This window comes from Monodon monoceros, unplaced genomic scaffold (assembly GCF_005190385.1).
Source record: "Monodon monoceros isolate NGI ecotype Baffin Bay Population unplaced genomic scaffold, NGI_Narwhal_1 Super_Scaffold_6, whole genome shotgun sequence".
NCBI lineage: Eukaryota > Metazoa > Chordata > Mammalia > Artiodactyla > Monodontidae > Monodon > Monodon monoceros.
In genome coordinates, this window is record NW_021703783.1 from 6,018,489 (window position 1) to 6,044,798 (window position 26,310).

The 26,310-nt window shown below is 52.8% G+C and overlaps 3 protein-coding genes and 1 non-coding gene across 10 annotated transcripts in view; all 4 read right to left on the reverse strand.

Annotated features, from left to right (window-relative positions):
* IFFO1 (intermediate filament family orphan 1) overlaps positions 1-6,124 on the reverse strand; it is a 12,348-nt gene extending 6,224 nt beyond the window's left edge. Inside the window, 4 exon segments of the mRNA XM_029204839.1 lie at positions 659-799; positions 1,446-1,541; positions 1,633-1,693; positions 5,316-6,124. Of these exon segments, the coding sequence (XP_029060672.1) occupies positions 659-799; positions 1,446-1,541; positions 1,633-1,693; positions 5,316-6,094 (1,077 nt within the window). The 5' untranslated portion in view covers positions 6,095-6,124.
* A 512-nt stretch (positions 6,125-6,636) lies between these two features.
* NOP2 (NOP2 nucleolar protein) lies at positions 6,637-15,546 on the reverse strand. The gene is made up of 16 exons (XM_029206415.1): positions 15,452-15,546; positions 15,059-15,168; positions 13,945-13,990; positions 13,675-13,763; positions 13,246-13,484; positions 12,095-12,150; positions 11,814-11,974; positions 11,518-11,717; positions 11,273-11,362; positions 10,340-10,427; positions 10,123-10,263; positions 9,447-9,586; positions 9,215-9,304; positions 8,949-9,071; positions 8,610-8,838; positions 6,637-7,423 (listed from the first exon to the last, which is right to left on the reverse strand). The coding sequence occupies exons 2-16, from the start codon at positions 15,162-15,164 to the stop codon at positions 6,744-6,746; spliced, it is 2,478 nt and encodes an 825-aa protein (XP_029062248.1). The 5' UTR covers positions 15,165-15,168; positions 15,452-15,546; the 3' UTR covers positions 6,637-6,743.
* A 915-nt stretch (positions 15,547-16,461) lies between these two features.
* The window catches only part of CHD4 (chromodomain helicase DNA binding protein 4), a 30,051-nt gene continuing 20,202 nt past the window's right edge, over positions 16,462-26,310 (reverse strand). For 3 of the 7 annotated variants that reach the window (XM_029204935.1, XM_029204937.1, XM_029204931.1), the window contains exons 26-40: positions 24,941-25,121; positions 24,770-24,856; positions 24,590-24,678; positions 24,355-24,488; positions 23,869-24,013; positions 23,590-23,755; positions 23,229-23,326; positions 22,991-23,120; positions 22,673-22,744; positions 22,213-22,350; positions 21,850-21,958; positions 21,603-21,735; positions 18,122-18,320; positions 17,213-17,376; positions 16,473-17,029 (exon numbers count right to left, since the gene is read on the reverse strand). In XM_029204935.1, coding sequence (XP_029060768.1) covers positions 17,012-17,029; positions 17,213-17,376; positions 18,122-18,320; positions 21,603-21,735; positions 21,850-21,958; positions 22,213-22,350; positions 22,673-22,744; positions 22,991-23,120; positions 23,229-23,326; positions 23,590-23,755; positions 23,869-24,013; positions 24,355-24,488; positions 24,590-24,678; positions 24,770-24,856; positions 24,941-25,121 — 1,863 coding nt within the window. In that variant the 3' untranslated portion in view covers positions 16,473-17,011. Of the gene's footprint in view, positions 17,030-17,212; positions 17,377-18,121; positions 18,321-21,602; positions 21,736-21,849; positions 21,959-22,212; positions 22,351-22,672; positions 22,745-22,990; positions 23,121-23,228; positions 23,327-23,589; positions 23,756-23,868; positions 24,014-24,354; positions 24,489-24,589; positions 24,679-24,769; positions 25,122-26,310 lie in introns of all 7 variants that reach the window. The other 4 variants (XM_029204936.1, XM_029204932.1, XM_029204934.1 and 1 more) reach the window with 4 other exon arrangements.
* On the reverse strand, positions 23,411-23,550 carry LOC114886270. Its single transcript, XR_003791278.1, has one exon.

Below are 26,310 nucleotides of genomic sequence, written 5' to 3' on the forward strand. Positions count from 1 at the left end.
AGAGAAGGGGGAGAGGCATAGAAGGGGGAGAGGGAGAGAGAAGGGGGAAGAGAGAGAGAGAAGGGCGGAGAGGGGGAGAGTAGGGGGAGAGGGAGAGAGAAGGGGGAGAGGCATAGAAGGGGGAGAGGGAGAGAGAAGGGGGGAGAGGGAGAGAGAATGGGGAGAGGGATAGAAGGGGGGAGAGGGAGGGAGAAGGGGGGAGAGGGAGGGAGGGGGGGGGAGAGAAAGAAGGGAGCAGAGCAGCCGGATAAAGGGGAGGGGTCTGCGCTGAGAGCCCTGCAGGTCAGGAGGCCTGGGGAGCTGAGAAATGGGCCGGGGACGCAGGAAGCTTGCGTGAGAGCAGAACTAACCAGCTGCTTCTGTGGAGGAAGCAAGAGAAGATGAAAGGCAGAGAGGCGAGGAGGCAGACGGGAGAGAGAGGGGAGGGGAGAGACGGCGTTAGAGACCGCTCCAAACTCCTCTCCAGAGGTTGTCCCTCACCCCCAGCCTCGTCCCGCCAGGGCCCGGCTGCCGCGCTAAGCTCTCCGAGAAGGGGCCGGGCCCAGCTCCCGCGGAGGACCGGGCTCTCGCGGCCCCGCGCCCCCCCTACAGAGCTCGGGCGCGGACACCAGGCGGTGGGACGGGGCGGGGGCCGGACCCAGGCGCCCCTCGCCCTCACCTGGAACATCCTGATCATGTCCTCGCAGTTGCGCTGCTGGGCCAAGTCACAGAGCTTGGCGGTGATGTCGATGCGGCGGCAGATGTCCATGTCCACCTTCATGGCCTTCTCCTGGATCTTCGTGTCCAGGTCGGACAGGTTCTGTGCGGGGAGCACGGAGGGCGGTGAGGGGGTCCTCAGGGCCCGGCAACGTCCCCTCATCCTCCCAGACACACGGCCCCTCCCAGCAGAAGGCACCCCTTTTCCTGGGTGCCCCTCCAGCACTCTGCCCAGGACAGCTGGCTCCCTGGCCAGACGGGGCCCCCGAAGGGCACGGCCCAGTGGCTGGGACATGCAGGGGGCTCCCTCCTGGAACTCAGGCTCCAAGAGACACTGGCTGACTGACCACCGGGGGCTATGAGAGCGGAGCAAGTACCGCAGTGGTGACGTCAGCTGACACTGAGCCAGCGCCGCTGTCCTAGCTCAGTGCATCACAGCCTGCGAACCAGGCTGCGAGGTGCGCGCTTTACTATCCCGTTCCACAGGCCCCGATGTGAAGGCAGAGAGGGTCAGGGCTTCACCCAGGGCCGCACTGTGAGCAAACCGCCCTGAGGAACAATGGAGGCCACGGGGACTTCTGCGGTCTCTTCTTCTCCGGAGTTAGGGGGTGGGCAAGGGGAAAAGAAATGGAAGCACATACGTTGGGGGGAGGGTCAGTGAATTGGGTGCAGCTAAAAAGGCCGGCTCCCCGGCCTCAGGCAGCCTCGCCCCGGCGGGTAGGGACGAGGGGTGACGTGGCCGCACTCACGTTGCTCATGAGCCCCTTGAAGACCACCAGCTCGGCCTTCAGCTGCTCCACCTTCAGGGCCAGCTCCTCCTGGCAGGCGTCAGCCTCCTGGGCCTCCTACGGGTCAGGAGAAACCCGGCGTGAGCCACACTGCCTGCGGGCGGCCGGCAGGGGAAGGTGGGACGAGGCGGGGCAGGGCGGCCCTCACCTCCTGGAGCTCGTTCACGCGCTCCTGCAGCTGCAGCCTCACCACGTACTCCTCTTCCCACCTGCAGACAGCGAAGGGCCAGCGCCTGGGTGCGGGGTCCTCCCGCCCCCGCTCTCCGCCCCCCGCCCGTCTGGCTCAGGCCCCGGCCCTGGGTCTGCTTCCCCAGACGGGAGGAGCCGGGCAGAAACGTGTGGCTCCAGGCTCCCCGCCAGCTCCCAGCTCACCAGCTGCCTTCCCGGAACCTCCGGCCTCGCACCATTTAAGAGCAACTGCGGCTGCTCTGGTCCCTCGCAGGGCCCAGCCCGACCAGCTGTCCGGCTGGCCTCGTCCCCCTCCTTCTGCCCACACCACCCGGCCCGGTCTCCCACCTCCAGTCCTCAGATCCGGGCTCCCGCCTGCTGCCTGCACCAGAACAGAGCTCGTCTAGCCCGCTGCCCTGCCTCCTGTGGTACCATTAATCCTGTAAAAGCAGCTGCAGGACACATATGGCATCAGCAAAGGTGGTCAAGAGCCTGCTAGGAGATGCTTGAAGTCCATCCCCACAAGCTCCAGAAACTGCCCACCCAGAGGCCCCGGGTGAGCCGCAGAGAGGGGCCGGGGTGCGGGCAGGAGCCTGGGATCACTAAGCACCCACACCCAGAGGGAGAGGGAAACCGTGGTGGATAAGAACTAGCGGCAGGGCCTCCTGGGCCACCGCATGCAGAGCCTAAGACCATGAGGAGGCTAGAAGGCGCTCCTGGCCAAGGCTGGGAGCTGGCCGGCGCGTCCCCCTCCTCCTCACACAGGCAGGAGGGCAGCGGCGGGGGCAACACCCCTGCTTAGGATTGATTTCAGGGCCCCACAAGGTTGGCTGGAACAGCGGGACTCCTCAGACCCCAATGACATAGCCCAGCACTTCTCCCCCATCCTGGAAAAGCTTCCTCCAGGCTGAGAAAGGAGGGCAACTGCACCAAGGGAGAAACCTCAACACCAGAAAGGTGGTTAGGAAGCAGCACGGAGAACACACTCCGCAGGCCCAGGATTTGGTCTTCCCCTCCCCTCCCCTCCATCTCTGTCCCCAGGTGCCTCTCAGCTCTCTTCCCCGGGCTCCTCCTCCAGGCCCATCTCTCCTAGCTCTCCCGTTTCTCCGCACTGCAGTATTCCTAATAATAACTCCTCGACCTCACCGTGGCTGCCCCTCCTGGCGGCTGGGCTGGGCCGGGAGAAGGCAGCCCAGCTCCCCTCCCGTCTTCCTGGCTCCCCACCCAGCCCCTCCCCTTGCTCTGGCATTCTCATTCAGACAGTTGGGGCCAGCGAAGTGCCCCAGCAGTGTCAGGTTATGTATTTTCTTAAAGAAGACATTTATCTTTCTGGGCCTTGGTTTCTTCGTCTACAGCGTGAGGGCAGGGGATGCAGTACCCTGATGCCCCTGGGGTCCATGCATCCCTGGAGGAAGCAAGCAAGACAGACAAGGGGACCATAACCCTGGAGAAGACACATCAGGAAGGGCAGGACAGTGAACTCAACTGTTCCAGGTAGAAACTTAAGGAAGTTAGGTATGGATTAAGATTAATAAAATCTCACAGGGTAAACAAAAAAAAAAAATCTGAAAATAAACCATCTGGAAGCTCACTAGGATTCTATCTGTACTCCAGCCAGACATTCCCACGAATGGGTTCGTTTTGACCTCCATTTAAATCTGGTCTCCCTCGCGAGGTTCTTTAAACATGGGTAGAATTTGAGCAATTTCCACGTATTCTACATTGAGCAAACATCTTTCTTCCAAATAAACGGTCTCCCTGAGTGAAGTGAGGAAGCAGGGGCCACTCCTATGTCGGAAAAACTGAGACCAGGAAAAAGAGATCCACCCAAGGTCGCACAAGGCAAGGGAGCTGAACCCAGAACCAGGAGGCCTCAGCTCCTTCCCAGTTTGGTGCTCATACTATGCCCACGTCTTCCAGGCTACAGACGGGAGTTAGCTTTGCTATAAAGAGAAGAGAAAAAGGGCAGGGGATCTGGGGTGGAAGAATGAGTAACTGCCGGTATCACATACCACCCACGTCTGGCTGCGAGGCCCTCTGCACAGCGGTGCTATGAGCTATGAGCTCATCAGCCCCCGAGGAATAACCCCTTGCTGCCCTGGACAGCTGGACCAAAATACTCTTCCAGTTAGAAACAAAACACCCCAACAACAGCAGTTGTTCCTGTGGTTATGGATGTATTCCAGAACTGTCCATGTTCCACTGCTGACGGCGTTAATTAACTCCTGCAGTGGCTGGGGCAGGATGGTTCTGGGTGGCATCTGAATGATGGTTTTAGGATAACTGAGACTCCCAAAGACACTTCAATCGTGGACTACAACTAAGGAAGGAAGCCAGCCAGCATGAGGACAGGACTCCACCTCAGCAAGCCTGCTGATCTGTGACCTGCTAGACTCTGGCGGGTTACAGATCCCTGAAGTTCGCCCCCGACCCCCAACCCGACCCAGCAGTCATTTGCCTGTGCATTCAGCCAATCCCCCACCAGACACAAATCTCTGCTCCACTGGGCTGCAAGGGTAATTCCCAGGCCTGCCCACAAGGGGTCAGAGTAGCTCATTAAGAGGTTAAACCTGAAGGCTAAGCCTCTTTCTGACCTGTCATCTCCTTCGCCTTCAACCATGGCGTCCCAGGCACAGAGTGTACAAAGTGCTGGCTGTGCTCATGCTGCTGTCCTAACGGCATGGTTATCAGCCGTCTAGGGGATCCGCCTGGATGCAGCCAGCACTCCTGCGTCACATCCCCTCCCCTGGCGCCTTGTGCTACCCCGCAGGGCTCCCTGCAGTAAACCAACTCCTCATCTTCAGAGCGACCCGGCCTGCCCCAGCTGCCTTGTGTCAAAGGTGTGGTGTGTCCATGTTCCCAAGCCTTCTCCTACTCGGGTCCTTGCTGCCCTCTTCACACTTCCTCCGCCTTCAGCTCTGCACTTTCAGATCCCCCGGCTTCCAAGGCTAGCCCTGGGCCAACCAACTACATAGGCCCTTCCCCTTTCCCCAGGGAATTCCCTTTACTCCTTCTTCCCGCCTCCCTCCTTTTCTGACCTACTCCCAGAAATGCCCTAAGGTCCCCACAGCATTCTGGTTTGGATGGAAGCAGAGCAGCCCTGCTGCTCCCTCGGACGCCGTTTTGGGAAACCCTGGGCAGAGGCAGGATCACCTACTGCAAGGTGCAGCCCCTCTCCAACCCCCTTCTCATTTCCCTTCGACTCCCAAATTAAAACTACAACCTTTGCCTCTAACTTTTGATCAGTAATGTGGAGCCTATATCACAAAGTCGCTCCGAGGGCTGAGACTGGGGGATTAAGCAGTAGCCCGGACGTGACCTCTCCGACCCATGTCCCTTTTACACATCACAAAACCCCCAGTTAACACAGCCCTCCAAACACTGCAGCCTAGATGAAAAACAAGTGTTCCCCGCAGTATTCGGCTCCTAGACGCCTCCTTCCGGTCACGAGTCTCGACTTCTGCATTCTCTAGGGATTCTAGTCTCCGGGTATCCAATTCCTTCTGTGGACTTCCAAGCTCCTCCTTACACAGCAGGAACTTTACTCATACTGACTCCTCCCTGATTCTTGGGCCCCAGCTGCTCTCGGCTCCTGTACGCACACCTAGCCCCGGGCCCAGTGTGGCGTGAGCTGAGCCCCCTCCCCACCTTCCCGATCCCTACCTCCGCTTGTACTCGTCCCGCTCGCGCTTCACTTTAGCCAGCACGTTGTAGAGAGCGCGGATCTCGGGGGTGATGGTGTCGATCTGGACGCCCACCCCGTCGGGGTGCACCCACGACAGGCCAGGCCCTTGCACCAAAGTGGGCTCCAGTCCCGGCCCGAGCCGGCGGGCGTGAGAGAAGGACCAGATGGTGCCTGGCATGAAGCGGGCCGACGAGGAGGAGGCGGAGGAGGCGGAGGTGGAGGTGGAGGGAGCCGGGTGGCAGGCCGCGGAGGGCGCGAGGGGGCCTGCCGGCGAGCGCGCGGGCGAGCCCAGCACCCGCGCCGACGGGGTGCAGACGGCAGCCGGCCGGGCGCCCAGGGGCAGCCCCAGGGGTCTGACGGGGCTGACGAAGCCGGTCTGCACGGCCCGGTCTCGGCGAGCCAGGCCCCGCCGGCCCTGCTTACCCTCCTCCAGCGCCTGCTGCAGCTGCTTCTCCAGCAGCCGGTTGCGGCGCTCCAACTCGTGCACCTTGGCCAGGAAGCAGCGGAAGCGGAGGTTCAGGGTCTTGAGCACGTTGATGTTGGAGCCCAGGTCGTTGCGGAGCGCCATGGCGGCTGGGGGCGCCGGGCCCGGCCCGGGCGGCGAGTAGGAAGCCGGGCCGGCCCGGGCGAGCGGCGCCGGGGGCACGTCCCCACCGCCGGCCAAGTGGTCGCTTCCCACGGGGTCCCCCAGCGGCCCGGCCAGGCCTTGCTGCTCCTGCTGGAGGAGGAAGAGGTTGGGGCCGAATAACGGATTCATGGCTGCGCCTTCTGCTGGGAGATGGAGACCCGTGCAGGAGCAGGGCTGGAGGGCGAGGGAGGAAAGCCAATGAGGCGCCAGGGGGACGAGGGGCAGCCAATCAGACGGCTCGGCGGAAGGGGCAGAGGTCAGCGGGGCGGAGGAGGCCAGGGAGGAGGCCAATGAAAGGCTCATTCGGAAGCTGGCACCTGGACCGACCTTTCCGGGTCTGAGGCTGAGCCCTGAGCCGACCGGACCCCGACCCATGCCCAGAATCCAGCCAGCGTGGCAGGACGTTAAACCCAGGTCCTCCAGTACTCCATGGTTCTGGTGGCACGAAATTCACCTTCCCTACACCCCAACTGCCCTCCTCTCCCCTGAATCCAAACACCCAGGCTCTGACTCCATGACTCTCCTTCCCTGGGTCCCTGGGAACTGACCTTATTTCTCAGTATACCACACTGTCCGCTCTCTTCAGGGGTTCCCTGTCCCACCCTCCCACCTCTACCCTTCAAGCAGCAAAGCCAGTACCCAGTCCCCTCAAAAAAACACACAGCGGCCAGAGATTGTAAAATGTGTATTTAATTTCACATCCACAGTGGGGAAGCCATCCTCACAGAGGTAAGAGTTCCAACCCAGTAACTATGGCAATGAGCCACCCCAGTATAGTTCAACCATCCATCGGAGACAGCAGGGGCTGGCTGCCGCCTCTGGACAGAGGTTTTCTCCTCTTTGCTGGTGGGGGCCGGCTGTGACCGCAGGGGGACACGACTGGAGTCTTAGGTCCCTTGGGGGTGCCATTCTGTTTCCGGAAGGCAGCTTTCTTGAGGGGCTGCTCTGGCACCCGCTGTTTCACCTCCTCAGCCCCTGTGGTGTTCCCCAGGGGCTGACCACGGTCCTCAGGCTTGAGAGTGGCCTGGGTCTTGGAGAGGGACGGCGCAGCACGTGTTTCCGTGCAGGTGCCCTTAGGAGGAGCATGCCGCTTCCGGAAGGCAGCTTTCTTGGAGGACTGCCGTTCGGGTGACTGTTGCTGTAGCTTCCCAGCTACCTTTGGTTTCCTGACCCCTGCTGCTTTTTCAGCTGGCTGACTGCTATCCTGCAGCTTAGAGGAAGCTTGGGCCTTTGTGACAGAAAACACAGTGGACACTTCTGAGTCTGTCCCTTTGGAGACGCCGTTCTGCTTCTGGAAGGAAGCCTTCTTGGGATGTTTCCGTTTCTGCAGCCGCTGCTTTGCTTGACCAGCCACTCTGGCCTTCTTGGCAGGCTGGCTGCTGCTCTCAGGCTGGGGGGTCACCTGCCCTTTCAGGTGGGGCAAGTCTAGGTTTGTAAGGGTGGATATCACAGAATTTCCTGAGGTTAAAATTAAACAGATGGTTTGAGAAAACAGGCCTCATCACTGGGTCTTGTTCATTAGTGGAGGAGGAGGTAGGCAGAGGTATTAAAATAAGGAAATTGCCGGGGTACTATCTCTTGGCCAAGTGTTCCACACAACTGGGACGGTGCCTAAGAGCAGATTACCTGGCTTCATATCACTTAATATCACCTGGTCTTTACGCAAGTCATATTTGAACCCTGTATTAAAGAGAAGGCATCGCTACCCATCCCCATCCTTGGGCCAAAAGGTTTTCTTTCAGAGGAAGCTGTGCCCCCTTGAGGCCAGCAGGTGACAAGACACTCTAAGGAGGAGTCGAACCCTGAAAAAACCTGAAGCACTGGGCTTTTCTTTCAATCAGAAAAGATATTATTTTCATGCAGAGTTTGATGAGATGCAGGAAAATAAGAATGCACACAGAGCAACTAGAAAAAGCTAGTCTTCATTAATGAAGACATTAAATATGTATCTTTACAGTTACAGCAAAAAAAAAAAAATGCAAGAAATTTTGCTACTTCTTAAAGAGGTTTTTGTTCTGTTAACATTCAGATGTGACTTTTGTTAAGAGGCATTGTTTATAAAGAGGAAAAAAAATCAACTCAATAAGTCATGTTGTTTGTGTCCAGAGAAGCCCGCCTCTCCCTCTTCCAACTCAGCTCAGGGTGGCATCCCAGCAGGCAGAGCCCTCAGGCTTGTTTCAGAAAACCCCACCCCTCCCCTTGAGATCAAGGCCAGACTCCTCAAGATGGCTGAGGAAACGATCTGCAATTAGTGTGATGGGCTCAGAGAACGGACAGTTCTGAGGAGTCGCGTGCCAACCCAATGCTGACAAGGCTGGACTGGCAGAGGCCTATTACCAGTAAGGCAACCCTCGGCCAAGAAACCACACTCGTGTTGGGAATGCATTTAGTGCCGAACAACTGCAGCCATTTGGCAGGATCAAGGAAAAGACCCCACCCACGTGAACCCTGTAACATACCGAATGGGGCCCAGGCTTGGGAACAACTCTAGCTGGGATGAAAGGGGTCTCTCACCCAAGCGTGCAAAGGCCAGGAGAGGGAGGCCGAGATCTGCCCTTCCCCGCGGTCACACCAGAAAGCCTCCTGAAGCTACGGTAGAAAGAGCAAAGGTGGAGAGGAGAGGTACAAAGAGCACACTGCTTACCTGTTTGGGACTGGGGGACAGAATTGGAGAATTTCTTGAACTTGGCAATAAAGAAACCGTCCACGTTGTGGGTGTGAGGGTAGAAGCGGCGGGTGGAGCGCAGGGTAGGGTGGAAGCGCCTCTCCCGGAAGCGGGTGAAGCCCTCCTGGCCCAAGTCCAGGCCCGTGGGCACCAGCCGCACGTCCCTTTTTCTCAGGGCGTAGTCTACCACCCACTCGTTCTCTTCCACCTGACGTGTGGGGGAGACAGAGACGGAAGGGAAAGCGGAGCTGGAGCCCAGGGGGTGCTGGGGGGCGCCGGCGCCAGCCCTGCCCCCTCTCGCCCCACGACAGGCCTCACCATGATGGAGCAGGTGCAGTAGACGAGGTAGCCCCCCGTCTTGGAGGTGGCGCTGACAGAGTCGATAGCGCTCAGGAGCAGCTCCTTCTGAAGGTGAGCGCAGCGCAAGACGTCCTTCTCATCCTGTCCCAGGACGGAGAGACCCACAGCGCTGGACTTTCTAAAGGTGGCCTCAGGAGACGTGAGCTGCTGACTGCCCACCTCCCACTCCGCTTCGCCAGCCCCCCTTGCCCGAGACTTTTCAGCGGGTCCCCCAACCCCTGCACCTTGTTCGTCTTCACTGCTGGGTCCTTGGAGATGATACCGGTGCCACTGCAGGGGGCATCCAGCAGGACTCGGTCAAAGCCCCCCATCACCTGGGGAGAAAGGTAGGCTAAGTGGATGTTTTCGGCAAGCTGAACCATACCGATTATTTCCTGAAGGGAGGTCTCAACATCCTGAGGTCGGGAAGGGAGCAGGTGAGGCGCCCCAGGAGAGACGCACAGCGAGGAGCCCCACCTTGGGAAACTGGCGCCCGTCATAGTGGCTGATGACGGTGTTGGTGACTCCCAGCCGGTGCAGGTTGCCCACGACGCTCCTGAGCCGCTCGGCGTTGGCGTCATTGGCGAGGATCACACCTGTGTTCTTCATGAGCTGGGCTGAAGGGAGGAGGGCACAGTGCTCACCGGCAGCTCCTGTGCCTCCACACCTGCCGGCCACCCTCTAGCCCAAGACTCTGCCTATGAAGTCTCACCCCTTCCCCAAATAAGCTGCAACCCCACCGGCTACCCAGTCCGCACCGGCCCTGTGATGAGCGAGCCCGCCAGAATGACTTTTCTGTTTGTTACTGAACGCCCTTCTGATCCTTCAGACTAAGTTACTTCTTCCAAGGGGTAACAGTTTAATAAAATGGTTACGACTAATTATACGTAGCGGTTACTGTGCCAGGGACTTGCATATGCGCGCCTCTGACCCTCACAACCCACGCGTAACGTAACGGCCAACACGAGCACCATCACCTCGCCGTTCCACGGTGCCCAAGGTCACGTGGGCAGTAAGAGGCCCTCGTGGGGCTGGAGCTGGGCCGCCCCCAGAACCTGTGCTGCTGCCCACCCTGCTGACCGCCTGTGCAACCCCACCTCCTTTCATAAGCGGAGAGCCAGCTGAAGCCTAGCCCCGCCGGCCCTTCTCATACCTATGTAGCTGGTCTTTCCTCCAGGGGCACAACACATGTCCAGGATCCGCTCATGTTCCTGGGGTGCCAAGGCCATGACGGGCAACATGCTGGAGGCCCCCTGCAGCATGTAGTGTCCAGCCAGGTACTCGGGAGTGGCACCTGTGGATGAGGACCCGCCTGTGACATGCTGGGGCGAGGGCAGGGGCAGAAGGGCTCCGGGGCGGGGAACACTTACCAATGGGCACCGAAGAATCATATACCACGAGTCCAGTCTTTGACCACTTGCCCAGGGGATCCAGGTTAACCCCACGATTGATCAGCGCCTGAAAATAAGATGGATGAAAGTGTTAAAACCTCGGAAGCTACTACACCCAGTAAGGGAATGGAGATATGAAACCCTGGTCCTGGCAGGAGGCCCGTGGCACCACAACCCCTAGAGCTTAGTCAGGACACAATCATCACAGGCGCACGGAACAGACTGTCCCACCCGTCCCGTGGTCTCCTCTTCCTCAGGTTCTAACTCAAGGTCCGAATTCCATCCCAATGGAGCACACTGCCAGCTCCTGTCCTTTCATCTCCTGGAAATGGACCCCGACTTTCCAAGAGCCTCAGCCCCCTTGCCATCCTAAAACCTAGCATTATTGGTTATAGCAACGTTAAAGATAATTATCGAGTTACCTTCCAGGAGAGACAACAGAAGATAGACACCAGGAGACAAACAACACACAAGGCCACACCACTGCCTCTGGCACCAGGGTTTTAACCTGGGGCCCCTGAACCCCTGGAAACAAGGAGCTTAAAACACTGCTTGTGAGTGTGTGTCACGTCTTCTCCTGGGGATACACCAGCTTCTCAACGATCTACGAGGCAGACAACCCCCTCCCACTTCTCTGTGAGGCGGCACTTTCATCGTGATGCGGATGTCTCAGCCCGTCACAGGGAGCAGAGGCTGAAGGGACGAGCTCCCCAATCGACAGAGGTCCTCAGCCCTGCCAGACAGACCCAGCGTGACACCAGGCCTAGGTCTGCCTCCTGGGACCATGCCTGTACCAAGAAATGCCTAGGTACTAAGACCCCCCATGCCCAGTGGGGTGGGACGGGGGGGTGCGGGTGTCTCTGGGATTCAGTGCCTCCCTGAGACAAGCAAACCTCAGGGCCCACCCCTCACCTGAGCGAGGTCCCGGCGCCGGGTCTTCAAGGTATTGGTCCTGAGGGTGATGGGCCGAGGCACCTCATTGGCTTCCAAAAACTCCACCAGCTGGGACAGAGCATGGCAGGGAGCAGGTCAGGCTGGCCTAGGAGCGCAGCCAGAAAAGCAGAGAGCAAGGGGGCTGGCTGCTTTCTTACACAGTGTAAGAGAAGAGAGGGTGAGGAAAGAAAAGCATGAAGGGCATCAGAATGGCAAGTCGGTACCTCAGGCAGAGGGAAGAGGTCCATGAGCTTGCCAAGGAGGAAGTCTCCATAGGAGTAGTAAGTGGCCAGATCCTTCCGAAGCCGCTGCAGATACTCAGAACGAGACCGACCTTCCTCCCGCTGAGTCCCAAAATCGCGCAGCACTCCCACTATGTCTTGGATGCGCTTGTGAACTCGCTGCAAGTCTGGAACCTGGGCATGTGGACCTGTTAAGGAACTGCTTCCTGATTTCCTGGGGCCTGGAAATGCCTTCTCCCCAGCATCCCCCTCCGGCTCCCCCTGCCCCAGAAGGATATCCTGCTCCATCTCCCCAGCAGGGGGCAGCACAAAAGTCTCCTCCTCGTCTGCGTTGATCTGCAGGTCCCCTTCCATCTCATCATCCTCTTTGGGGCCTGACTCAGGGGACACTTTCTCCTCTTCCTCCTCTTCGTAGGTCTCCTCCTCACTCCACTGGCCCCTATAAACAGGTCCGAGAACAGAGTGGTTCACAGATCAAAGCAGACACCTCCTCCTTCCTCACATTTTCCTTCATCCCAGCCACTGCCTACTCTCCACCCTAAGAGTTTCCAAAACTCACCCAGCAACAGCCTCCTGGGCCTTCTGCTTCCGAGCAGCCCTTTCAATGGGCAGCAACTGAATAAAGAGACAAGAGGCTGGTGATGCAAAGCCTGCCCTTCCACCAGCCCACGAAATACTTCCTACCTCTGTTTTTTTCCTAAATACAAACATAGCTCTTGCTCCCAGAAAGGAATTTAGACCCTGAAGAAATGAATATAAGATTGGCAAAATATTTACTGTTACTGAAGTGAAATGATGGATTGAAAGAGTTCGTTACATTGTTCTTCCCAAACCCGTATGTACACGGGGCGGGCGGGCGGGACACACACACACACACACACACACACACACACACACACACACACAGCCCTGGGCACCCATTTTGCCATATTTTTCTCCACGCCTACTCTACATTCTTCACACAGTTAAAATCATGATTCATTTTCGAGTCTGTTTCTCGCCTTTTCTCATTCACAGATCACAAGCATTTTCCCAGACGTAATGGCCAAACGTTAATTTAGCATACGAATGAACCATAGTTCACTTAAGCATATTAGGCATTTTGGAAGTTTCCAGGGTTTTGGCATTATGGTCCACATGGTGCCTGGAAATCGCAAAACAGTAGCTCTGCAGAGAGAAGGGGGGTTGGGGGAGAGGGGTGAAAGTGGGAACTTTCTTTTTATTCCATACGACTCGATTATGCTTGAATTTTCCTAGTAACACACTCATATACTTAAACTGTATAATACATGATAACTTCTTATACTTCAGCAAGTAAACCTCTGTCTACATTCTGGATCACCTTCCTAAGGTGGAATTACTAAGTGAAAAGGAAAAACCTTTTTAAGGTTCTCAGATACCAAATGCTTAAAAAAAAAAAAAAAAAATTGTGTGCATTTCTAGTCCCATCAGTGGGGCCATACAAGTGTCCGCCTTACCATGTCCTCACCAGCACTGAGCGTCGTTATATTTTAAAGTGCTCTATCCTGTGGCTCTTTTAAACTTGCACATGCGCTGAGAGGAGGTAAGGTGCTACGAAAAGTGATGGAACACTAAAATCCCTTTTCTCCACTCAGGCTTATCCCTGTCACCGAGAGATAGTCTCAAGGATCTGGAAAGACTCTAAAAGGCAAGGACAGCTTTCTGAAGACCCAGAGAGATAAAGCTCACCTCTGCACCGTCATCCTGATCTTCGTCCTCTGAGCTGGAGTCAGCTCCATAGTCATCTACCATGTCAGCGTCACTGTCCTCGGAGCCCCAAAGGTCCCCCTGGTTCACCATACCACCCCCTTCAGAGTCTTCCTCCTCTTCTTCCTCGTCACTGCTGTGGGTTGGTGCTGGGCGCTTCTTGCCTCGAGCACTGTTAAATAAGGACGGGGCTCCCTTCTTACTGGGTGCCTGGACAGCTCCTGCAGAGATCCCAGAGGGTTTGAAGAATCCTGGGCTGATGGCAGCCACACACTGATGGAGCCTCTGTACTTTCTACCCCCAAGAACGTCCTCTGGCTGTTCCTTTCACTTCAGAAATACTCAACAAGCCCCTCCCTACCCAGGACCCAGAGGACTCCTCACGTGGCACCCAGCTCCTATGTCCACTGACCTTCTGATAGCTTTCCAGGCAATGGTTTGGCCCCAGGGGACTTATTCATCTCAGGGGCTTCAGCAGAACCCAACCTCCTCCTGGCTGCCCTGAAAACATAAAAGGAGTGAGGAAATGGAACACACCTCTAGGCTCTGCCACTTCCCAGTGCAGGGAAACCTGACAGTCCCCAACAGCTCTTTCCATCAGCATGATCACATGGGAGCAGTGCCTCAAGATGAGCGGGACCAATTTAACCTGGGTAACGTAAGTCTAGACATGCACACTCACCTCTTTCGGGCACGACTGGACAGCCTCTTGAAATTTTCATCACCACCTGTTTAAAAAAAAAATTTTTTTTGAACAGGCAGGACAGGAGGTTACAGGGGGAATGAAAAAGAAAGCAACGGGAAAGGAAATAAAAGGGAAGAGACTTCGAACACTAGTTAGAGGCAGTAGATGATAAGTCACTCCACTGTGCTCTACCGGGAGCTGGATAACAGACGTAGAGGAGATGATTTCCACCTGGCTGTTCACCAGCCAAATCCAAACAGGGCCTCCCTCCAGACTGATTTCAACAAACAGCACCATCATCATTCTGGTAACACAGATTCAAAACTTTCTTCTCCCCTTTCTTTTACTCTCAACTCATCAGTCACCAACCACAATAGATTTTACCTTTACAACTGCTGCGGTTCGTATATTCTCCAAGAAACAGAAAATTTAAATCTCAGCTCTGTCATTTAAGAACTATTTACAGGTTAACCTCTCAGCACCCATTTCCTTGGCAGGGCCTCTCTCACAGGACACTGAGAATGAGAGGATACAATGTGTCCAAAGGCTTCGGTATAGTGTTTAGCATTTGCCAACACCTCAGTAAACTGCATCTTTTATATGACGTTCAACACAAACTACTTGCCCATTCTTCCCTCCCACCCAGGCTTCCATGCAGTAGACAATAACCATGCAGGAACCAGATCTGTGCTTTCCCATCTCCATGCCCTCAACAATGCGGTTCACAGTGACTGGACTATCCCCTTCCAACTTCCACTTGCTAAAATGTCACCCATTTTTCAAAACCCAACTGCTTCACAAAGTCTTTTCAAACAAAATCTTCTCAAACTCTCTAACTCCGTGGGATCCCCCTTCCTCTGAACTCCCGCAGTGTTAAACCACACCTCTCCTTGCATGGGTACTTGTGTCCCAGTCGCATCTTCCCTAAGTTCTAAACGCTAATGAGAGTACTTCATTCCTACTTATTTCCTAGTAACTCGTTAAAAGAAAATTCCGCTTGAACAGAAAGCGAACACACAAAATGACTAAAAAAAACGGAAGGGTTGCGCTACAGATAAAAGAATAGCGCAAAAGCTGGAGAACCGGGAGAGGGAGCACGCCAGACCCCTACCTGCAGGCAAGAATTTGGCAAGTTCGGTCTCGGCACCTTTCTGTTTCCGGGCCTTTCGGCCCGGCCCGCGCTTCTCCTTCTTCGTAGGGTCCAATTTACGCCCCATGGTACTGGGGAAAACAAAACGGGAGACAGTAGAAGAGCGCGTATTGTAAGGGAAAGGCAGAACGCAGACGAAGCGAAATGGAGCGGGAGAGGGTATCGCCTCCACCAAAACCTCGACTCAACAGCCCCTCGAGGCCTGGCCAAACCTCCACTCCACGCTGAGCCCCGGGCCCTGGGTCCCACGCCCTAGGTACCGCGTACCCCCACCCTCCCCACGCCCCAGTCCAGGTCAGCGCCTCACCCTTCCTTCCCCAAATTCCTCCAGACCCGCCTGCAGCCTCGGCTCACCTGGAAGCCAATCCAGCCCCGAGACGGGATTCGGAAGCAGGCGCGGAGCTCCACGTGCGGCCCAGGTCAGGCGCTCCGACGCCGCACCACGAAAACGTCTTACGCAGGCGCCCTGCGTGCCTGCCGAGGCCCCGCCTCTTCCGGTCCGCCGCGGAAGCCGGAACGTTCGCTTCCCCGGCCCGCGCGGGGCTGGGGGGGCAGTGCGGCCGGGCACGATTCTCGGGCGGACCGCTCTGCTTTCCCCCCGGGCGGAGAAGGTGGTGCACCCAAGGCGTTTTCGGCTTCCCCGCCCTCCTCTCCGGGCATGGGCCTTTCGCCTCACTGCAGATTTGTCGGAAATACTGTACCCGAAAGCAGCCCCTTCCCCTCGAACGGAGGCGCCAGAGCCGGGCCCTCCTCCGCCCGACGTCGCCTCAAGATCGGGGGACCCCACGCCTGCGACGCGGAAACCCTCTTCCTTGACCCCAGACCCCGCGCTCCCCCTCAGGTAACAGTCCTCTCCGCCCAGGTTCCCGTCTTGGAGGTCGGGAGGAAGGCATCTCGCGTCCTGACTTCATTCACGCAAGTTAACAGAAAAACCGACTTCAGCCTTTCTTCAAATAGACAGCAAGGTGCTGCTTAGCTGTTAAAACTCTTCCAGCCCTTCGTTGGTTTTGTTTTCCCAACTCTGCGAGGAAGACCCCTTCATTTTATTCGCGCGACGTCCACAGCCCGGAGAAGTCCGCTTCCGCACCCTCGCGGAGCCAGGAGGCCGCGGTGTGGGCTGTGAACCCGGGGGCTCCGGTGGCCCCGCTGTGCACAGGTGGTCTTGTCAGCACGCAGCACGTGCACAGTGGGAACTCGGCTCTTTCGTGAAATCTCAGGACACAAGGAAACCCTTCGTCTCCAAACACACGTCCCAAGGCTCCCATCAGAAACATTCATCCACCTGCACCTACACCCACACTGAACGAGAGCACTAAAATACAAGGAAACTTTTATTTTCAATTTTCGTCAAGAAATTTGCTGTGGTTTTTTATGCTTTTGGTTCTTTTTTTTTTTTTTTTTTTTCCACTTTATTTAATTCTAGCCACTCAGGGGCTGGAGCCGCTGGGTTCCTGGTATTAAAAAGATGCCAACAGAGGTAGCTGTGTCTCACCCAGGGGCCCGGCCCACTGTGAATACCCCCCAAAAAAGGAGAAAAAACACAAAATAAACCAACAAAATAAAACCAAAAGGAGGAAGAAATTCTGATCATTTTCTTCAAGCCTGTTGGGAACCCGCAACAGTTTGTGTGTAACAGACGTTACAGTGGGGAGAAGCCAGGGCCCGGAAGGCCAGCCCGCCAGCTCCCCGCAGATGGCGCCGGCGCTACTGCTGCATGTCTCTCCAGCAGGAAGGGCACCACTGCCCCTCACTCCCTCCCCTCCCCCAGTGCTCAGCGGGGCTGTTCCTCTACAACTTGGAAGATGGGGCAGAAGGAAGGAGAGGGTCTCTCAGGCCCCCAGGGGAGAAGCTGGGCAAGGGAAAGTGAGGAAGGTCACTGCTCAGCGGTGGAGGTGGTATCATCAATCTGGATCTTCACTGCTGCTGGGCTACCTATAGGAAGAGAAAGCCAAGGGAGTCAGAATTCCAGACTCCAGGAACCCACCTGATCCCAAGGGAACTCACTGGTAAGCCAGCCCCACCTGCCCAGTATGTAAAGCTAGGGACAGACAGCAGAGTTAAAAGTTCTAGAATGGCTCTGTTGGAAGGGCTGGCCAGACGAAAATGGTCCTATACCTGCTGTGGAGGTGGTTCAGGTGCCCGGTTTGCCAGGCGACTGAGAATATTACGCTCTGACATCTGTAGCCTCACAGCAACTGGGGGAATTCGGGCAATAGTAGCTGGGAGTCGAGTCACATCGGCTTTCATGTCACTCAGCAGTTCTTCTAGCTGTTTCAGAACTGCAGGGGGAAGAAAAAGAGGCGGTGAGCCATGGTAGTCAAGACCGAGGTCCATCTTTCCCATTAAGTGGACCCCCCACACACACCCATTACTTCTCAATGACCAAGTGACTGATGTGCCGGAGTATTGTCTTTTGTCATTGAGTCACCTGACCTGGCTCCACCACACTCAAATTCCTGTCCCTCATATTCCAGTTCCAACTGTCCATGATTCTGTGCTTTCTAAAGCCAACTGTCCCTTGATCCCTATTGTCTCTATTTCCTCCACTTCTTCAATAGCTATTCCTATTGTTTCCTCTTCTCACTATCTTTCCTCTGCACCTTTGGAGCTGTCTCCCTTTTCCTTTATAACAGCTTTCTTTTCCTCATTTCACCCTCCATCCCCCTCACAATGTCTTAACTTTAATTAAAAACAGAATGTTGAAAGCAGTCTAGAATTTGACAAGATCTTAAATCACCTTGTTACCTCTAAACTATCCCAGATCACACTATATTATTCTGCTTTGCTTTCCACCTCCAAGAACTGGAATACATTCAAGAGTTAAAAAGCAAAGAACTACTGTCCTTGACCGTCTCTAAGATGTTAGCTTCCTAAGAAGGAACGCAAGGATCCCCAGCACACCCTAAGCTCCCAGACAAAGAAAGGGGCTCCAAAAAAAGGCTCAGACCTGAGAAGTAGGTGTGTGTCGGGGAGGGGCAGAGGAGGAAGGAGGCCAAGTCCACAGGAGGCAGGGGAGCCACTGGCTACCTTTGTGCAGGACCGCATTTGCTGGCTTGTTTCCCGCCATCGACTCCTTGGACAGGTGCTGATGACTCTCTGCCAAACACTCCACCTCAGCAAAGCGGGTGTTCAGGGCCATGGAAGGGTGAGAGGGGTCCTCTGACATGTTCAGGTAAGCCGCCCGACGCAGCTGCTCCTCAATCACCAGGGCTTGTTCTAAGAGCTGGACAAGAGAGAAACAGGAGATGGCAGCTGGACTGACACTCACTTTGCTCATTTCTCGTGGGCCTCTCAGAACCCACACCTGGCCAGTTCAACATTCCATTGCCTTTTTCACCCTACTTTGAAGGTCTGTGTTTTTAAAGCTCTTTACCCTTTATTGATTCACTCTTATACAAAAGTGATAAATCCTCAATTTAGAAAATACAGAATGTATAAAGAATTAAAATCACAATTCCACCTCCGAGAGCTACTGTTAACATTTTGAGGTTTTCTGTTACATGTTTTTTACAAAATTAAGATTCTATATACGTATTTATATTGTTTTCACTCAAAGTTACATGGTAAGGCTCTTCCCTCGTTATTAGCTGCTCTTTATAAAAGATGACATTTTTTCCCCCATTCTTTTTCAAACTCTTTTCCCGTTTAGGTAATTACAGAATACAGATGACTTAATGGTTGCACGGCAGTCCATCTACCCTATCAAGTTGTTTTACTCTCTAAAATTATTCCTGTTGTTTCTTTTCTTTCATCTCTATATCTCACTCCCATTCCTTTCCTTCCTCAATAGGCAATCCTTCTAATATACCTACTGTGTGTCTTTTTGTGGGTTTTCTTGAAGACAGTATTGTTTCATGTGCACATTTCTCATTTACAGAATGTTTTTCTGTACATTATAAAATGCTTTTTCATTTCCCCACTACATACCTTTTCTAAAGGTCCATTTATGTTACAAAACGTGTATTTTGTTGCTGCCAACTGTTTCTTAATGCTCGGTGATGTGAATCCACACTTTACCTACCCACACTCCCAATGTCAAACATCTAGGTTGCCTCCAGGCCCCACCACCAAAAATCGTAATGCAACGAACACTTGCACATGTCACCCGATGGAGCTGTGTAAAACGGCCTTTGAAATACATTTCAAGGGACAGAATGTTGATTCATGACTTACGAGACTTATTTTACTCAAGTATCCACTGGTTCTTAAAAAGAATGAATCCACTAGGGGTCAGGAAAAAGGACACTATGAGAATGGACTATTGTTTCTTCCAGAAGACCTGGCTCCATTCAGGCCTAACTTATCCCCAAACAGACCAAGCACCTCCTTTCGATCTATATACCACCCTGTCTCCTTCACCAACTCCCCTCCCTCTTGCCCCAAACTATGAGCTTTCTCCAGGATCAGCATTCTCCCAAGAGCTCTCTCCCCTCCTGGCATCAGCCAGCACCTCTATGCAAATGAGTTGGTGCTTTTCAAACATGCATCTCAAGCACTGATTGTTCTGATCCCGCTCGTGCATGGTTGATCACTTTGATCCCACTTGTTTAACGGTGGTGGGAGTACTGGGAGGATATTTACTTGTGAAAAACACCAAATGACTTGTCTAAAATTGAACTTAACTTTTTTCTACAAACTGCTCCCTCTCCTCACTTCCCTGATCTGCCAATTTAACTTCCTCAGTGACTCAGACTCAAAACTTCAGTTATTTTTGGAGTCTCACTCCTTTGTATCTCAAATTCAATATAGTAACTCAGGGGTCAGCAAACTATGGCCTGTGGGCCAAATCTGGGCCACTGCCTGTTTTTGGATGGCCCAAGAGCTAAGAATGGGTTCTTCATTTTTAAATGGTTGAAAAAAAATCAAAATAATAGTTTATAAAGCTTCATAAAAATTATATGAAGTTCAAATTTTAGTGTCAATAAATCAAGTTTTACTGGAACATATTCATACTTATCACCTATGGCTGCTTGCCCACTATGACAGAGCTGAGTGTCAGTGTCTCACAAAGCTTGAATTACTTTGGCCCCTTAATAGAAAAAGTTTGCTGACCCCTACAGTAAATCAATAAATCCTGTAAATTCCTTGGTGTTTCATTCCCTTTATCTTTTATTTATTTATTTATTTATTATTTATTTATTTGGCTGCACCGGGTCTTAGTTGCAGCACGCTGGATCTTAGTTGTGGCACGGGGGATCTAGCTGCCTGACCAGGGATCAGACCCGGGCCCCCTGCACTGGGAGTGCAGTCTTAACCACGGGACCACCAGGGAAGTCCCTCGTTCCCTTTATCTTATCCTTTTCATTTTCCACAACCAGCATCACAGACGAGCCCTTACTACCTCATGACTATATGATAGTTCTGTAATCTCATGAATGTTCTGTTTCAGTTTCCCTTGGTTGTATCAAAACCCTTCACAAACCCTCAATGGCTGCCCATGAACTATAAGGTAAAGTCCAAACTCTCTTATCTGGTGCCAAAAACCTACCTACCGACCTCCAGCCTTACTTCTCTCTCCAACGTACCTCCCACCATCACCAACACAAGTGTCTTCTACACCCCACCTGGACTATTTGCTGTTTCCAAATACCATAAGCTCTACAGGCTCTGTCTTTGCCTAACCTAATTCTTTTGATCAAAGGGCCTTCCGTTTCTATCCGGCAATCTCTATTACATTCACCAAAACTTCATTCCAATGCCACCTTCTCCCTGGAGCATTTGTGAGCTCTCCCCACTCCCCACATTCCCTCTGGAGAACTTTCTTAAGGATTTAGCAGTCTCCCTCGCAACACACAGAATGACATTCATTTGACCACGCATCTGCCTCTACGTTAAACTGAGCTCCTTGAGAACAGGCACCAGGCCTGTCCCCGGCCCACCCACTCCCTAGCACATGATGTTTGAAGGTTTACTAGTGTCCATTTCTTATTCCCCCAATTATACTCAGCGTTAAGATCCACGTGTCTCATCTCCATGGTATCCCATTATGATGGTCTGCACACAAGGTGCCCTCAATATGCATTTGCTGAATTCCTGAGGAAAACTCCCCTTCAGTCCTGGGCGTATCAGCCCTAGTGATTCTGAAAATGGAGCTCTACACCTTTGCGTCTATCCCACCCTTCATCCACACAGACCCAGAAAAAAGTACCACCAGCCCACTGGCAGCCCCGCCTCCTCAGAGATCCAATTCAGTCCCACCTCTGTATCTTTCCTCCTGAACACTCCAGCCTACCGTGTTCCCCCAGCACACCCACTGCACTGGTCTGTGTCATGCGTCAGGCACAGTCACCTTCAGCCCTTAACCAGCTGGTTAACCTTCAGGTCTGTATGTGTTGATGTCTAATATTTAAGATACTTGGGAGCAAAGCCTTGCACAGGACACAAGGCGAAGTGCACAGGAGGGCACAATGATCAACGTGGCTGAATGAGCAGACCCCCTCCTTTAGTCCCGTCTGCACTTTAAAGGCCGCCACGCCAACGCTGTATTCCTCCTCGTCCTGCTCACCTTGAACCTTCGGGCTAGAAACTTATTCTTGATCTCTAAGAAATTGCCACGGTTCATTTCACCCTTGAAAGGCTCATTGAGGATAGCATAGCGTGGGTCATTCTGGATGTCCTGCCACCGGGCATAGCCATGGCTATTGGAAAATTAATTGCTCAGGAAAAACGAAACAAGGAAATTAAGAACTTCAAACTGTGGACCCTCAGAAACCTTCACCAAGGACCTCAGCCCCAACTCAGGCAAAGGATACTTTATGATGCCAGCCAGCAGCCAGTAGTCATGCCGTCGGTGCCAGATCTCATAAGTCTTCTTGGTGACTGTGGCTGCCCGCTCCTCATTCTGCCAGAGGGAGTGCAACTCTGAAGAGGAATTTAGGGAAGGTTGGGGGGAAAAAGAAAGGCAAACATCTGTGAGAATTCAAAAAGCTATTTATTCCTGATTCCCAGATACCAACTTGATACGCCTCTGGCTTTCTAACATGGACCCCAGAGGGGTGTGCAGTCAGCCTGGCATTCTCTCTATGAGAGGTAAAGTCTCTGTACCCTGGTTTCTGACAAGAACCCTGGTTTCACCTCGAATCCATCTAACCCCAGTGGGCCCCTCTTTTTCATACCAGTAAAACCGCCATCTGCAATGTTGAACATGAAACGCTGTTTAATATTTTTCTTCTGCTTCTCATCATTCAGGTCCTTGGGGGTCTCTCCATTCTGAAGCATCACCTCTTTTTTCTCTTCTTCTTCTTTCTTCTCCTCTACAGGACATGCAGAAGAAAAATGTCAGCTCCAGACAGAAGCCAGCACCATAGCCCTTACCCATACATAGCACCATATGCTACAAGATACCCATCCACCTCCACCCTTTCTCCACAGAAGTGTTCTTAAACCCAGGAAAAGGTGCCACTGGCCCACTGACAGCCACATGTGGGGAGAGGTGGAGTCTTTTAGCTTGGGATAAAATGATTATATGGGTATGGATGGGGGAACCTGGGGGTGGAGGGGTGTCCAAGAGATAAAGTCCTTCCTTTCAGCTTTAGAGTCCTTTTAAAAGCACAGTCAGCTTCTCCAAACACCCACCTTTGTCCTCCACCACAATGGGAATCAGATCGACTGCTGACTTCTCCTCCACCTTCTCCACATCAGCAATACCTGGGAGAACAGATGGCACTGAGAGCATATCTAAGGAAGTGTATTCTCTGTTCTACACTATATCCTGAACCTAAATCATGATGAAAGTCATAAAAGATGTCTTGAGAGAGAAAAAGCCCACAGTTTAAAATCAAGGGTACAAGATTCTTCAGTGTGTCACTTCCTCTGGACTTCCCTCCAGCCGGGCTGCAAGCCCAAGAGCAACTGTGGTTCACAGGGATCTGTAGTGTGTGAAAATGTACATACCTTTGGGATCTGTCTCCATTGGCTCCTCTGTTCTCTCCTTGACCTCTGCCTTTTCCACTTTCTCCTCTCCCTCGGGAGGCTCAACAAGGACTTTTTCATCCTCCGAGGCAGGGGCAGGGGGCTGTGTACACTTCAAAGGAAAGAAGAAAGAAGCTGAAGCAGACAGGCCAGCACCCAAGAGGAAGAACAGGCTTACCCATCTGCCTTTGGTGTGGCATCCAGTCACCCCGTCTCTTACCTCAACAGTGGCTTCAGGGGCTGCAGATTTCACTTCCTTCTCGCCTTCTGCACTGTCTTCTTCTTTGAGGCTATTTTCCTCTATTTTTATCCCATCCTCTGCACACCAATAATAGACATTCATTACGAAGAAGGTCCCAGATCAAAGAGAAGGTCACACCTTCTCAGTTTGTCTCATCTTAAACTGTCCTCTCGTGCCTTTAAGAGCCAGCCCTATTCTTAGGACAGCCCTCCTAAACTGAGAGGGAGATTGCTGTGTGTCCTGCCAGACTCCCCTGTTAGAACTGAGTACAGGGAAACAGAAAAAGCAAAGGCCAGGACAAGAAGAAAAGGATAGAAAACAACAGTCCAGGCAGACTTACCAGCAGGTGGGGCAGGTGCAGGAGTATTGGGTTGTGTGTCCCCTGGAGTGGAGGGTGTGGGAGTCTTTGGGGAAGGTGACCCTGGCTGTGACATTTTCTTGTTTTCCTCTACTTCCGCAAGTTCGGGCATGCTCCAGCGCCCGTTAACATGTTCAAACTCCTGAACCTGCAGCAATGGGACAAGATGCTGAAGACCCAATTCCATCTAGGTTCCTTTCCTGCTGGCTCTCCAGTTTCACCTAGAAACCCCTGAACGATGGAGGGAGGTTCAGGGCTCACCTTCTTGCGAATCAAGGACATGACACCAATCCTAGTAAGGACGTGCTGGCGAGACAGGCCTTCTCGGGGTACACCATCAGCAAAGGTCTCGGCCCCGTCTGCTCCCGGCTCACATAAATGCCGCATAAAAAGAGAGACGTAAGCCCTGTAGTAAACAAATAGAGAAATGGGTTAAACAGCAATCATGCCAACTCCTAGATCAGATTCTTTCCCACCCGCAGTCAGGCATCACCCCAGACAACAACTATGGCTCCATTTGAGGCAAAGCCCACCATCGTGCTGAAAGCTGGTCTCCAGACCCCACACCATGTCCCAGGTCCTCTTCCAGGGAAGCGAGGAGTACAAGGAACGCTTTTACTAACAGCTTCCCTTGCCAAGGTCAGCAGAGGAGACAGCCGATGTCCTGCGCAGCCTGCACTAGTACTGTGGAGTGACCAGAGACTAAAAGCCCTTGCTCTACATCAGTCATTCCAGCTCTCAACTTACTTGAACTCTTTCTCTGACTTGCCTCGCAGATCTCTCACAAGCCACTGGGTGGTAAAAGCATCCTGAGGTGGCATCCCATATCGCATAATCGCATTAAGAAAGGCTTTTCGCTGACGAGCATTAAAGCCAAGAACCTGGGGGGAGAAGGAACCCAGGTGAGAGGAGTAGACCTTACTCCACCAAAGACCCGACAGCAGCACTCACCCAACCTTCCCTAGAACGGAACGGTACTTACTTCAATATTCCCACCAACACGGGCCAACAGAGGAGGCAATGGCTTATCTTTATCATTCCGCAGGCCCTTGCGACTGGGCCTGCGGGGAGCTGCGAGAAGAAAAGGATGCGTGAGCGACACCGATAGGGATATTAGACAAGGCAGTATTTTAAAAATCCAGCAGAAAGGCATAGCCCTCACCTTCTGAACGTTCATCAAAGTCTTCATCACCTTCCTCTGAGGCCACTGAATAATCGGACTGGTTGTCGGACTGGTCGTCCTGCCAATCTGGAGGGAGAGAGGGCAGATGAGCGGGGCCCACTGCTCTAGTGGAACGGCCCATGGGTTGGGGGCGGGGCCGGCCACACACACCTCGGTCCTCCTGGGAGCCATCATTGTAGTTGACCTGTTTACGGATTCTTTTTCCTTTGCCCAGATTGCGGGCCAGATCTTCTTGCTGCTGCTCATAATGGTGCCGCAGCAATTTCTCCCAGTAGTCAGGATCCACACTTTCTTCCTGTTTTATGATTTCCCGTTCTACCTCCTCTTCCTCCTGGGACAGAGGGAGGGCCAGGACTCAGGGGTGCTGAAGTCGGCACCACCAGCTACCCCTGGTCCTCACAGTCCCCGTTCTGCTATAGCTCCTTCTCATGACTGGACTCTGAAATACTTGGTGAGCCTGCTTGGACCTAAGAGCTTAAAAGAAATTTAATTGACAAGACATGGTTGGTTCCTCGTGGTTATGTTTAGATTAGCAGTCAAAATAACTAAAGAAAAATATAGGATGGAGCTGTTATCACAAGAGAAGAATGAAGAGACAGTATGTTTTCTTTTAACCCCTTTTACTGATGCATATACAGTTGCGAGACAGTAAAATGAAGAAAAGTGAGGTTACAGCCTTAGCAAGGTAGAATGGAGAAGCTTCTGAAATACTGCAAAAGATTTTCCCAGGAGATAAAGTAGAAGGGCCATAAGCCCTTTCTGTTCTTCATAAACTTCATAAAAGTTTACCAACAGTGAAAAAAAAATTATATATATCCTCTTATATCCCAATAATGTTTATGCTCCTTTGAAAGTCTTACCTTTTTTTCAGATCGTTCAGGACCACTAATTCCAAATCCCTTACATTAGAATTAAGCTGCTGCTAACAGCATAATACTAGAAACAACCTAAGTATCCATCATTATGGAACTTGAATAAACTATGGGGGGTGAAAAGGGTGAAGAGAGTCAAAAGGTATATAAACTTCCAGTTATAAAATAAATAAGTCATGGTGATTTTATGTATAGCATAGTAACTATAGTTATAAACTTCCAGTTATAAAATAAATAAGTCATGGTGACTTTAGTATAGCATAGTAACTATAGTTAATACCATACTGCATATTTGAAAGTTGCTAAAAGAGCAGCCCTCAAAAGTTCTCATAGGAAAAAAAAATGTATAACTATGTATGGTGACAGATATTAACTAAACTTATCGAGGTGACCATTTCACAAAATATACAAATATCAAATCATTATGTTGTACACCTGAAACTAATATAATGGCATATGTCAATTATATCTCAATTTTTTAAAGTAAATAAATTATGGTACTTCCAAACAAGGACATATTATGCAGCGAATAAAGGGGTGGGGAGGGGGGAAAGCTCTTTGGGTACTGATTTGGACAAAATCTTCCAAGATTTATTAGGTGGATAAAAATAAGGTACAGAATGTCATGTATAAGAAACTACTTTCCTT